The 12,846-nt window shown below is 52.7% G+C and overlaps 1 protein-coding gene across 4 annotated transcripts in view; it reads right to left on the minus strand.

The window, feature by feature from the left end:
- The window catches only part of CLIP2 (CAP-Gly domain containing linker protein 2), a 114,339-nt gene that overhangs the window by 35,203 nt on the left and 66,290 nt on the right, over positions 1 to 12,846 (minus strand). For all 4 annotated transcript variants that reach the window (XM_531035.7, XM_001150007.6, XM_054655783.2 and 1 more), the window contains exons 5-8: positions 12,064 to 12,277; positions 11,210 to 11,407; positions 10,007 to 10,110; positions 5,930 to 5,990 (exon numbers count right to left, since the gene is read on the minus strand). In XM_531035.7, the coding sequence (XP_531035.2) occupies positions 5,930 to 5,990; positions 10,007 to 10,110; positions 11,210 to 11,407; positions 12,064 to 12,277 (577 nt within the window). The remainder of the gene's footprint in view (positions 1 to 5,929; positions 5,991 to 10,006; positions 10,111 to 11,209; positions 11,408 to 12,063; positions 12,278 to 12,846) is intronic.

A 12,846-nucleotide genomic window follows, 5' to 3' on the forward strand; every position in this document is an offset into this window, starting at 1 on the left:
AGTAGCTGAGACTACAGGCATGCTACCATGCCTGGTGAATTTTTTATTTTATTTATTTTGTTTCTTTGTTTCTACTTTATTTTTGAGACAGAGTCTCACTCTGTTGCCCAGGCTGGAGTGCAGTGGTGTGATCTTGGCTCACTGCAACCTCTGCCTCCTTGGTTCACACCATTCTCCTGCCTCAGCCTCCCGAGTAGCTGGGACTGCAGGCGCCCGCCACCACGCCTGGCTAATTTTTTGTATTTTTAGTAGAGACAGGGTTTCACCATGGTAGCCAGGATGGTTTCGATCCCCTGACCTCGTGATCTGCCCACCTTGGCCTCCCAAAGTGCTGGGATTACAGGCATGAGCCACCGCGCCTGGATTTTTTTTTTTTTTTTTTTTTTTTTTTTTTTTTTTTTTGAGGCAGAGTCTCGCTCTGTTACTCAGGCTGGAGTGCAGTGGAGGGAACCTGGCTCAGCAACCTCTGCCTCCTGGGTTCAAGCGATTCTCCTGCCTCAGCCTTCCGAGTAGCTGGAATTACAGGCAAGCGCCACTATGCCCAGCTAATTTTTGTATTTTTAGTAGAGATGGGGTTTCACCATGTTAGCCAGGCTGGTTTGGAGCTCCTGACCTCGAATGATCTGCTGGCCTTGGCTTCCCAAAGTGCTGGGATTACAGGTGTGAGCCACCGCACCCAGCCATATTTTTAAAATTTTTATTTATTTATTTTTAGAGATGGGGTCTTGCTCTGTCACCCAGGCTGGAGTGCAGTGGCGCCATCATAGCTCACTGTAGCCTCAACCTCCTGGACTCAAAGGATCCTCCTGCCTCAGCCCCCCAAGTAGCTGGGACTACAGGCGTGCTACCATGCCTGGTGAATTTTTTATTTTATTTATTTTGTTTCTTTGTTTCTACTTTATTTTTGAGACAGAGTCTCACTCTGTTGCCCAGGCTGGAGTGCAGTGGTGTGATCTTGTTTCACTGCAACCTCCGCCTCCCTGGCTCAAGCGATTCTCCTGCCTCAGCCTCCTGAGTAGCTGGGATTACTGGTACCCACCACCATGCCCAGCTAATTTTTGTATTTTTAGTAGAGACAGGGTTTCACCATGTTGGCCAGGCTGGTCTGAATCTCCTGACCTCAACTGATCCACCTGCCTTGGCCTCCCAAAGTGCTGGGATTATAGGCGTGAGCCACCACATCCAGCCAGAATACTTTAATTTTTGTAGAGATGGGGTCTCACTATGCTGCCCAGACTGGTCTCTAACTCCTGGCCTCAAGTGACCCTCCCACCTCTCCCTCCCAAGTATTGGGACTGCAGGTGTGAGCCACTGCACCCGGCCTGATTTACATTTTAAAAATACTTGGCCATATGACGTCTGGGATGTGGGAGGGGGCCCTGGGTCAGGGCATGGCTGAAATAAGACTGGCGGTGAGTTGATAACTGTTGAAGCTGAGTGATGGGTAAATGAAAGTTCATTATACTGTCTTCTCTATTTTTGTATAGGCTTAAAAATTTCCAACATTAAAAATGAAAACGATATTTTAAAAAAAGACTAGATTCAGTGTGGAGAATGGACTTTGGAGGAACAGAAGAAGAAGGAGAGGGCTATCCATGGCATGGTGCTAGGGCCTGGTCCAGGGAAGCAGCTGTGGGGATGTGCGTTATTTTGGAGGTAAGGTCAAAAGGACTTTTTTTGTTTTTTATTTTTTATTTATTTTATTTATTTTTATTTATTTATTTATTTATTTATTTTGAGATGGAGTCTCGCACTGTCGCCTAGGCTGGAGTGCAATGACGCGATCTCGGCTCACTGCAACCTCCGCCTCCCAGGTTCAAGCAATTCTCCTACCTCAGCCTCCTGGATAGCTGGGATTACAGGCGCCCACCACCAGGCCCGGCTAAGTTTTTGTATTTTTACTAGAGACGGGGTTTCACTATGTTGGTCAGGCTGGTCTCAAAGTCCTGACCTCATGATCCGCCCACCTCGGCCTCCCAAAGTGCTGGGATTACAGGCGTGAGCCACCCCGCCCGGCCTTTATTTTTTATTTTTTGAGACAAGGTCTTGCTCTTGCTTTGTTGCCCAGGCTGGAGTACAGTGGTGTGATCACAGCTCACTGCAGCCTCAACTGCCCGGACTCAAGCGATCCTCCCACCTCAACCTCCCGCGTAGCTGGGACCATAGGCATGCATTACCATACCTGGATAATTTTTCCATTTGGGGTAGAGACAAGGTCTCCCTACGTTGCCCAGGCTGGTCTCGAACTCCTGGGCTTAATCAATCCTCCCGCCTTGGCTTCCCAAAGTGCTTGGATTACAAGCATGTGCCACCATGCCCGCATTTTTAAAAAATATTTTTGTAGAAACACGGTCTTGCTATGTTGCCCAGGCTGGTCTCAAACTCTTGGGCTCAAGCAATCTTCCTGTCTCAGGCTCCCAAAGCACTGGGATTACAGGTGTGAGCCACCATGCCCAGCCAACTGTGTGGATTTGGGGGCCAATACCTGAGATGGGAACCGTAAGGGGGGTGGTGTTAGGGGAGGCCTGGATAGATGTGGTTAGGACATGTTCAATTTGGGCTGTGGTCCTGGGTTGAATAGTGACTTCTTAAATTTCATGCCCACTCAGAACCTCAGAATGTGACCTTAGCCAGGCATGGTGGCTCCCACCTATAATCCCAGAACTTTGAGAGGCTAGGGTGGGAGGATCGCTTGAGCTCAGAAGTTTGAGACCAGCCTGGGCAATATAGTGAGAACCCATCTGTATAAAAATTAAACAAAATAGGCCAGGCATGGTGGCTCACGCCTGTTATCCCAGCAGTCTGGGAGTCTGAGGCGGGCGAATCGTGAGGTCAGGAGATTGAGACCATCCTGGCTAACACGGTGAAACCTCGTCTCTACTAAAAATACAAAAAATTAGCCGGGCATGGTGGTGGATGCCTGTAGTCCCAGCAACTTGGGAGGCTGAGGCAGGAGAATGGCGTGAACCCGGGAAGGGGAGCTTGCAGTGAGCAGAGATCGCGCCACTGCGCTCCAGCCTGGGTGACAGAGCGAGACTCCATCTCAAAAAAAAAAAAAAATTGTTTTAAACAAAATAAAGAACAAATGTGACCTTCTTTGGAATAGGGTCTTGCACATGTAGTTAGTTAAAATGAGGTCATACTGGATTAGGACTGGATTAGAGTGGGCCCTAAATCCAGTGACTGCTGTCTTCATAAGATGTTCAAGTGAAGTGCCACACAGGCAAGGCAGCAAAGTGACAGGAGGCAGGGACTGGCCTGATGCAGTTATACAGGCCAAGGAGCATCAGGGGCTGCCGGCAATCCTCCTGGAAGCTAGATTGGAATAGATTCTCCAACACCTTGATTTCAGGCCTTTTTTTTTTTTTTTTTTTTTGAGAAGGAGTTTCACTCTGCTGCCCAGGCTGAAGTGCAGTGGCGCAATCGCGGCTCACTGTAACTGCCGCCTCCCAATTTCAAGTGATTCTCCTGCCTCAGCCTCCGGAGTAGCTGGGATTAGAGGCGCCCGTCACCATGCCCAGCTAATTTTGTATTTTCAGTAGAGACGGTGTTTCACCACGTTGGCCAGGCTGGTCTCAAACTCCTGACCTCAAGTGATCCGCCACTTTGGCCTCCCAAAGTGTTGGGATTACAGGCGTGAGCCACCACGCCCAGCCTTTATTTTAGACTTCTGGCTTCCAGAACTGCGAAAGCATATGTTTGTGCTGTTTTAAGCCACACATTTGTGGCTGTGCATTATTGCAGCCCCAGGAAATCGATACAGGTGCTTGCTTCTTCCTCAATTGGGTGGAGATGTCAAATGGGCATGGTACAGGGAGCTTGGGGAAGACTGTGGGACTTACAGGGGCTCATTCCAGGGCATGGAGGCCACAGACTGGAAGCTCTCAGGGTGAGTGTGGACAAGGGGTGAACGGGCCTGGGACTGAGCCCTTGGATGGGACAATGTTCAGAGATTAGGAAGGAGGAGACGCCAGCAGAGGAGGCTGGGGAGTTGGAATGGGGGCATCTCATTGTGTAGCTGGGGCAGTGTGGACAGGAGGGAAGACCATGAGCCTGATAACCTTCTGGGGGTTTTGCAATAAAGACAGGCAGAGAGGTGGGGTGATAAAGTGGAGGGGGCCAGGAGGTCAAGGAGGGGCTCTGGCTTTTATTTCTGACTTTTAAGATGGGTGGGGGCCAGATGTGATGGCTCATGCATGTAATCCCAGCCCTTTGGGAGGCTGAGGCAGGATTGCTTGAACCTAGGAGTTTGAGACCCACTTGGGCAACATAGCGAGACCCTGCCTGGGCAACATAGTGAGACCCAGCCTCTACAAAAAAAAATACAAAAATTAGCTGGGTGTGGTGGCACACGCCTGTAGTCCTAGCTACTTGGGAGGCTGAGGCAAAGCATCACTTGAGCCCAGGAAGTGGAGGCTTCAGTGAGCCCAGATCGTGCCACTGTACTCCAGCCTGGGCAACAGAGTGAGATCCTGTCTCCAAAAAAGAAAAAAAAGGGTGGGGATGAGGGGATGAGTGGGACTTTGGTCATTTTGCCTTCTGGTTGCCATGAATATGATCACAATTCAGTTTGCTACAATAAAACGTTGCATGGGGATTCTGCAGCCCTTTGGACTGAATTAGCTGTCACTGTCTGTCCCGCCCCCTGCCTCTCCCAGCCAGGGCCGGCGGGATCCGGGGTGGACCCCTATCCAGAGCCAGCCAGCCCATTGGCTATCCCTGGGACCAATCAGAGCCTCTCTCAATGACAGCTGGTAGGTAGTGGGCGGGGCTGGCGGGCCTGGGAGAAGAGCAGAGCCGAGAAACACAGTGGGAAACAGACAGGAGGAGCCTGCTTCAGACACAGATCGGAAGGAGACCCTGAGTAAGGGGCACATGGATGGGCTTAGCTCCCGATGCTGTTTCTGGCTCCAGTCCCCTGAAATGCCTGCCCTTGGAGGCTGTGACCTTTCCTACAGCCCTTCAGTAAGCCCCCATGGTGACTGCAGCTGGCAGAGGGGGGTCTCTGTTCCTGGCAAATGCAGGTGCTTTTCCCAGATGTCCATCCAACCCCTGCAGGAGAGCAGCTGCCAATGGAAAAGTCAGCCAGGAGCAACCACATGGCCTGCCCCTTGGCCAAGAGGGAAACTTAATTAGAACATGCTGAGCTGGGCTGAGGCTCTGACGCCGGGTTGTGCCCCAACATCCATTCTTTTTTTTGAGACAGTCACACACAAACACACACACACACACACACACACACACACACAAAACAAAAAACAGGCGCAATCATAGCTGACTGCAGCCTCCATCTCCCAGACTCAAGCGATCCTCTAGCCTCAGCCTCCCTGAGTAGCTGGGACCACAGGTGCACATGACCATGCTTGGCTAACTTTTTAAATTTTTTGTAGAGATGGGATCTTGCTACGTTGCCCAGGCTGGTCTTGAACTTCTGGGCTCAAGTGCTCCTCTGCCTTGGCTTCCTGAAGTGCCGGGATTATAGGTGTGAGCCACCATACCCAGCTCCCTTGGTCTCTGAGCCTCAGTTTTCCTACCTATAAATTCTGTGACTCAGCAAGCTACTTTCAGCCAAAATTTTACCTGGAATCCAAGATGAACGAAGGGGCACCTTTAGGGCTATTGCCTAAGAAGAAGGGACAGGGGACCTCGGCCACTCTATCCTGGGGCCCAGCCCCCCATCTGCCCTGCCCTGGGTTCATCCTGCCCACCCCATCCAGCTGCTGACACGGGGAGCACAGCTTCCCTGGGGGGCTCCTGGGGCTGAGCCACTAACACCTCAGACATCAGACCTTTGATCCTTCCCCATTTTCCCCCCCAGCCCCTTCCCCGGGGGGGCCTAGAGGTGCTGCTGGACCTCACAACCATCTGCCCTAGCAAGGGCCAGGCACTGGTGCTAAGTGTGCCCAGGGAAGGGGCCTCTGACTGTTACCTCCAGGTCTCCCTTGGTGATGGACTCCTCCTCCACGCGGAACTGCAGATCCTCCACCTTCCTGCAGGGGAGGGAAAGAGGTGGCTGACCTGGCTTTGCCCAGAGCAACAAGATTCACCGAGTGAGCAACAGCAGAGAGAGGCAAGGCCATGAGAATGGCCCAGAATCCAGAGGCGAGGCCATCAAAATGTCCCACAGTCCTGGAAAGCTCTAGACCTCCCAACCTGCTGACCTGCACTCTAGGAAGAACCACCAATAACTCCAGAATGGGAGTGTTTAAGGCAACACCCTTCCTCCCCAGGGTGGTGGGAAATAAAATAAAGGGCGGGGTGGCCCGGGGATGTGAGTGACAACACTGTTTTCTTTCCTTCTTTCTTTCCTTCCTTCCTTCCTCCTCCCTCCCTCCCTTTTTTTTTTTTTTCGAGACAGAGTCTTGCTCTGTTGCTCAGGCTGGAGTGCATTGGTGTGATCTCGGCTCACTGAGGCCTCTGCCTCCACGGTTCAAGCAATTCTCCTGCCTCAGCTTCCTGAGTAGCTGGGATTACAGGCATACACCACTGGGCATGCAACCTCAATAAAAAATTTTTGTAGTTTTAGTAGAGACAGGGTTTTGCCATGTTGGCCAGGCTGGTCTCGAACTCCTGGCCTCAAGTGATCTGCCCACCTCAGCCTCCCAAAGTGCTGGGATTACAGGCGTGAGCCTCCGCGCCCAGCTGACAACACTGTTTTCATCACTGCGGGGAACAGACACTACCACAAGGAACAACCTGTGGGGAGGAAGGAAAGGAGAGAAGGAAAGTGGGCTTCCTTTGCTGTTGATCTTGTTCTCATCACAGGCCTCAAAATTGGGGGTCAGAGACCCAATCCCCACTCCCAGGGCTGCCCCTGGATGTGGAATGCCCAGGCATCAAGGCTACCCTCAGGGAGACACACTCTGTCACACACCTGTCAAGACAGCGCAGGGGAGAGACATAGGCCCACCCCACCTTACAGCCACACATAGGAACTCAAAGCTGGGCCAGTTGCAGTGGCTCACGCCCGTAATCCCAACACTTTGGGAGGCCAAGGTGGGCGGATCACCTGAGGTCGGGAGTTTGAGACCAGCCTGACCAACATGGAGAAACTGTCTCTACTAAAAATACAAAATTAGCGGGGCGTGGTGGCGCATCCCTGTAATCTCAGCTACTCAGGAGGCTGAGGCAGGAGAATGGCTTGAACCCAAAAGGCAGAGGTTGCGGTGAGCTGAGATCGTGCCATTGCACTCCAGCCTGGGCAACAAGAGCGAAACTCCATCTTGGGGGAAAAAAAAAAAAAAGCTCAAAGCTGCTCTTCCTAGGGCCTCCTAACAGCTCTCGGCATAGCAATGAGGAATGAGGCCCAGAGAGGGCAGGCGACCTGCCGAAGGCCACACAGCAAGCACAGGACAATGCAGAGACTTGCACCCAGGCCCCTTCTGAACAAAACTCCATGATGCCTTGTGTTTGTGGCTGAGCACATTGGCTCGTACCTATAATCCCAGCACTTTGGGAGGCCGAGGCGGGTGGATCACTTGAGTCCAGGAGTTCAAGACCAACCTGGGCAACATGGTGTAACCCTGTCTCTACTAAAAATATAAAAATTAGCCAGGCATGGTGATGCACGCCTGTAGTCCCAGCTACTTGGGAGGCTGAGGCAGGAGAATTGCTTGAACCTGGAGGTGGAGGTTGCAGTGAGCCGAGATCACACCACTGTACTCCAGCCTGGGTGACAGAGCGAGACTCTGTCTAAAAAAACAAAAAAAAAAAAAGAAAAGAAAAGAAAAAGAAAAAAAGATCTGTTTGTTTGTTGGCGTCAGGCACGTTGCCATGGGAACCAGATGTGTAGGCCACTATGGCTGTCTCAGGCAAATATAAATACACCCTCATCTCCCTGAATCCGACAGTAACAACAGCTTATGGAGCGCAGGTGCCAGCTGAAAGCCCACAGAACAGACCCAAGTGGGGGTGTTGGGGATGGGGGCTGGCTGCTGCCTGGGGACAGGGGAGGGAGATGTAGGTATCTGGGCATCATCTAGGAGGTAGAGAGGATCCCAAGCCAAGGCAAACCTCTGTCCACTGTCAGCTTTGTGTCCTACAAGGAGGTGACCCAGGACCAAGTCGGCCAGAGTCCCCACCGCCTGGTGTCTTTGGTTGGAGGGCTGCAGGGGAGATGGGTCCCACTTGTGACTTTTTTTTTTTTTTTTTTTGAGGCGGAGCCTCGCTCTGTTACCCAGCTGTACTGTAGTGGCGTGATCTCGGTTCACTGCAACCTCCACCTCCTGGGTTCAAGCGATTCTCCTGCCTCAGCCTCCCGAGTAGCTGGGATTACAGGCACCTGCCACCATGCCCAGCTAATTTTTGTATTTTTAGTAGAGACAGGGTTTCACCACGTTGGCCAGGCTGGTCTCAAACTCCTGACCTCAGGTGATCCGCCCGCCTCGGCCTCCCAAAGTGCTGAGATTACAGGCATGAACCACTGCATCTGGCCTTGAAAGCGATGACACCAGCGAAGCACACAGCACAGGGCTGACACCTGGACACAGGGCATTTCAGGAGTCCCTTGGCTGCTGTTTCTCTTAGCCTCAGTTTCCTGATGTATAAAATGGGAATGGATACAAAAAATTAGCTGGGCATGATGGCGTGTGCCTGTAGTCCCAGTTACCTGGAAGGCTGAGGTGGGAGGATCGCATGAGCCCAGAAGGTTGAGGCTGCAGTGAGCCATGGCCAAACCACTGCACTCCAGCCTGGGTGACACAGTGAGACCCTGTCTCAAAAAAGAAAAATAAAGGAGGCCGGGCGCGGTGGCTCACGCCTGTAATCCCAGCACTTGGGGAGGCTGAGGCAGGTGGATCACCTGAGATCAGGAGTTCGAGATCAGCCTGGCCAACATGGTAAAACCCCATCTCTACTAAAAATACAAAAATTAGCAGGGCTTGGTGGCCATGCCTGTAATCCCAGCTACTCGGGAGGCTGAGGGAGAAGAATTGCTTGAACCTGGGAGGTGGAGATTGCAGTGAGCCGAGATCGCACCATTGTACTCCAGCCTGGGCAACAAGAGCAAGACTCTGAAAAAAACAAAGAAAGAAGGGAGGGAGGGAGGGAGGGAGGGAGGGAAGGAAGGAAGGAAGGAAGGAAGGAAGGAAAGAAGGGAGGGAGGGAGGGAGGGAAGAAGGAAGGAAGGAATGAAGGGAGGGAGGGAGGGAGGGAGGGAGGGAAAAAAGGGGAAATGGATTCCCAGGACAGGAGCTGTGAGCTCCACTCACAGGTCTCAGTCCAGGGTTGGGGAGGGGCGCACTGTGAGTGTGAACTGGCTCATGGTGGAGGGGTGGGGCATTCAGCCTTCTTCCTGGTGCATGGCTCCCCAGGGACACCTGGTGTGATAACCAACCTCCCTTCCACCACCCCCAGCCTATTCCTCTTCTCAATATTCTGCTGGAGAGTGCAGGAACAGTGAACTCTATGCAATGAACAAATGCGGTGTTCCAAGGCCAGGCACAATGGTTCATGCCTGCACTTTGGGAGGCCGAGGCGGGTGAATAGCCTGAGGTCAGGAGTTCGAGACTAGCCTGGCCAATGTGCCAAAACCCCATCTCTACAAAAAATACAAAAATTAACCAGGCGTGGTGGGGGACGCCTGTGGTCCCAGCTACCCAGGAGCCTGAGGTGGGAGGAGCACTTGAACCCTGGAGGTCAAGGCTGCAGTGAGCTGTGATTGTGGCTCTGTACTCCAGCCTGGGTGACAGAGTGAGACCCTGTTTCAAAAAAATTTTAAAAAATGTGGTGTCCCTCTGTGCCCGGCACCGTGCTGGGTGCTTTACTCCAGTTATATGAAGAGTTCTCCCAATTGCCTGCAGAAGACAGGACCAACACCTCACTTTACAGATAGGAAGACTGAGGCCCAAGAGCTAATGTCACCGGTCCAGGGTGACACAGCCAGAGGCAGTGACAGGGGCAGGACTGGAACCTGGGTCCGCTATTCCCAAGCCTGCCCTCTTCCTCATCCTCCTTAAGGGGACTCAGGGAGAACGTCCTCCCAGGGCGAGGGTGGGCCAGCACGTACCTCCTCTCCTCCTCCAGCTGGTTGGACAGGTCCACCTTCTCTTTCCGCACGCTGTCCACGAGCAGCCGGGCTCGCTGCAGCTTCTCCTCGGCTTCTGCAACATACTGGGCCCCCAAGGAAGGCCAGGACAGGGTCAGCATGCTCCGGGGTATGGGGTCCAGGTTGGTGGTGTGGTGGGAGACAGGCAAGGAGCAGGGCCTGGAACCCCAGTCACCCCAACTTCCCTGCTGGCACCTGCCGGGCATGCACAGTAGGCCTAGGTGTGAAGGAGGGGACCCAGTAGGAACAAGAGAGGCAGAGGCAGGACCCTTAGGCCCACCTGCCCTCAGTACCTGCCTCCCGCCTCAACCCACAAGAGCCTAAGACCTGTTATCTTGCAAACCTGCTGTCTTGTCTCTGCCCCATCAAAGCACAGCCATGAACTTGGCCTATTGATCCTGGCATCCAAGGAGGGGCAAGCCAGACCCCAGATGGGGACAGAGGCCCAGAAGGGAACTCTCCCACGGGAGACAAACATCAGAGAAAAAACCAGACACAAGATAGCAGCAGCCCCAAGGCTTGGGGCAAGGAGTCACTTTCCTGAAATTCAACCCTAGAATCTGCTCAAAAAAATAATCTGAAATGGGCCGGGTGCAGTGGCTCCCGCCTGTAATCTCAGCACTTTGGGAGGCCAAGGCGGGCGGATCACGAGGTCAGGAGTTCGAGACCAGCCTGACCAACATGGTGAAACCCCGTCTCTACTAAAAGTACAAAAATTAGCTGGGCATGGTGGCACATGCCTGTAATCCCAGCTACTCAAGAGGCTGAGGCAGGAGAATCGCTTGAACCGAGGAAGTGGAGGTTGCAGTGAGCCGAGATTGCACCACTACACCCCAGCCTGGGTGACAGAACGAGATTCCGTCAAAAAAAAAAAAAAAAAAAGAAAGAAAAATAATAAATAAATAAATAAATAAAAAGCAGGATATACAAGCTTGTAACCAGATTCTGAAAGTAGGTGTATGTATCCTTATACATAGGCAGAAAAGACTGGAAGGAAATTCACCAGGTCACTGAGGCTTATCTCTGGAAAGCGGGGGACAGGTACTGCTTGTGTTATCTTCATATTTCTCTGCACCCACCCCCTCCAGGGTCTCCGCTCTGAGTGGGTGAGACTCTATGAGGCTGGCTGGAGAAGCTCTGCCCCCAGCCCCACCTGCCACTCACCTGCTCATGCTGTGCCTTGAGCAGGGCGATCTCCTTCTCCACCTCGCAGATGTGGCTTGTGGCCTTGGCCACCTCAGCCCGTTCCAGGTCTCGTTCAGCCAGCAGCTGCTCAATGTGCTGCTGCTTCTCCTTCAGTGCCTCCTGCAAGGCCGTGGTGCCCGAGATCTTGCGGGCGTAGCGTGAAGAGGTCTCCGTGAGCTGCAGGAAGGTGTGGATGCAGGCGGGTCTCAGGGATCTGAAGCACTGCAGGGCAGGCTGGCTCTGTCCAGCCTAATCTACAGCAACATAGCAGGTGGGAGCCCAAGTGCCTTGACTCCCAGGGTCCTGCTCTTCCCCTGCCAGTACTCTGACATCCTGGCCCCTGCTGACTCACCCAGCAGGGAATCTTGATGTTTGAGATTCAGGAAACTCCCCATCTCAGGAGAGTCAGCTCCTGATAGCCAGAGCCTCTGACTCCCTCACTTTGGCCACTTTTTCCTGGGAAAGGAGGAACCTCCAATCCTAGATTGGGTTTGGACAGAATGCCCTCTGCCCATAGCCACCAAGCAGCCTCCTCTTTTCCCTTCATCCAGGGTTTGATGCCAACCTTTCTGAACTCCCTGCCCTGCATCTGTATAACCCTCCTTAACTTCCAGAGAAAGGCTTAGGCTTCCAATAAATCAGTTATATAAAAACAGCAATAAAGGTAAATGGCTCAATTTTCCCTATTAAAAGATATGCATTTTCTTCTTCGTTCAAAAATCCCAAACTGGAACTAGAGTAAGTCAGGGGCAGACCAGAACACCTGGATCTCTTACATCCTCACCCCTCCCAAACGCACACCAGAGAATCCCCTTCTGCAGCCCCACCCTCACCAGGCCACTGCGGCTGGGCCGACCCCCCACGGAGGAGGCCACAGAGCTGACGGAGCTGATGGAGGAACTGCTGGGACTGTGGGTCAGTGCTGACACACCCATGGCCATACGCTTGGTCTTCTTGGCCTTGGCTGGGCTGGTAGATGGGAAGCCGATACGGATCACTTTGTGGATGGGCGCGAAGAGACCAAACTTGGGTGGGCACTGGAAGTACCTGTGGAAGCAGGAGAGACCCAAACTGCTGTCACGGCCCCAAAGCCTGGAGAGCCTCCCCTGCCTCCTCTGCCTCTTCAGAGCCTGGCAGAAAGAGAGAAAGACACCTCCTTGGGGCCCATGTGGAAAGACACTCCAAGGTGGAAATCTTCCAGGTGGAGAGATAGGACTCTCTAAAAAAGGATATAGGTGAGTAGGGTCTGAGAGTCTCTGCAGCTGTGAACAGCCAATGAGAATACTCTTGGAAGTAGGAAATAATTACTGGGACCCACTTTGTGCCAGTCTCTTTAAATGAATGCTCATTTCCATCCCCCAAAGTTATCTACATTCACAAATGAGAAAATTTAGGCTCAGAGAGGTTAAATAACTTGCCCACAGTCACACAGCTGGTTACGCAGCAAAGCTGAGACTGGTCCTCCAGTGTGCTGGGCTCCAACACCCACTAAGCTTGGCTCCCACAGACTGTTCAGAGACCCCAGCTACAGCTGCAGCCCCACTTTCAGGCTACCCTCAGACCATCCCCAGAATGAAGGATTCCCATCAGCTCTCTGCCCACAGAATCCCTGCATA

Source organism: Pan troglodytes, chromosome 6 (assembly GCF_028858775.2).
Source record: "Pan troglodytes isolate AG18354 chromosome 6, NHGRI_mPanTro3-v2.0_pri, whole genome shotgun sequence".
NCBI classification, from domain to species: Eukaryota; Metazoa; Chordata; class Mammalia; order Primates; family Hominidae; genus Pan; species Pan troglodytes.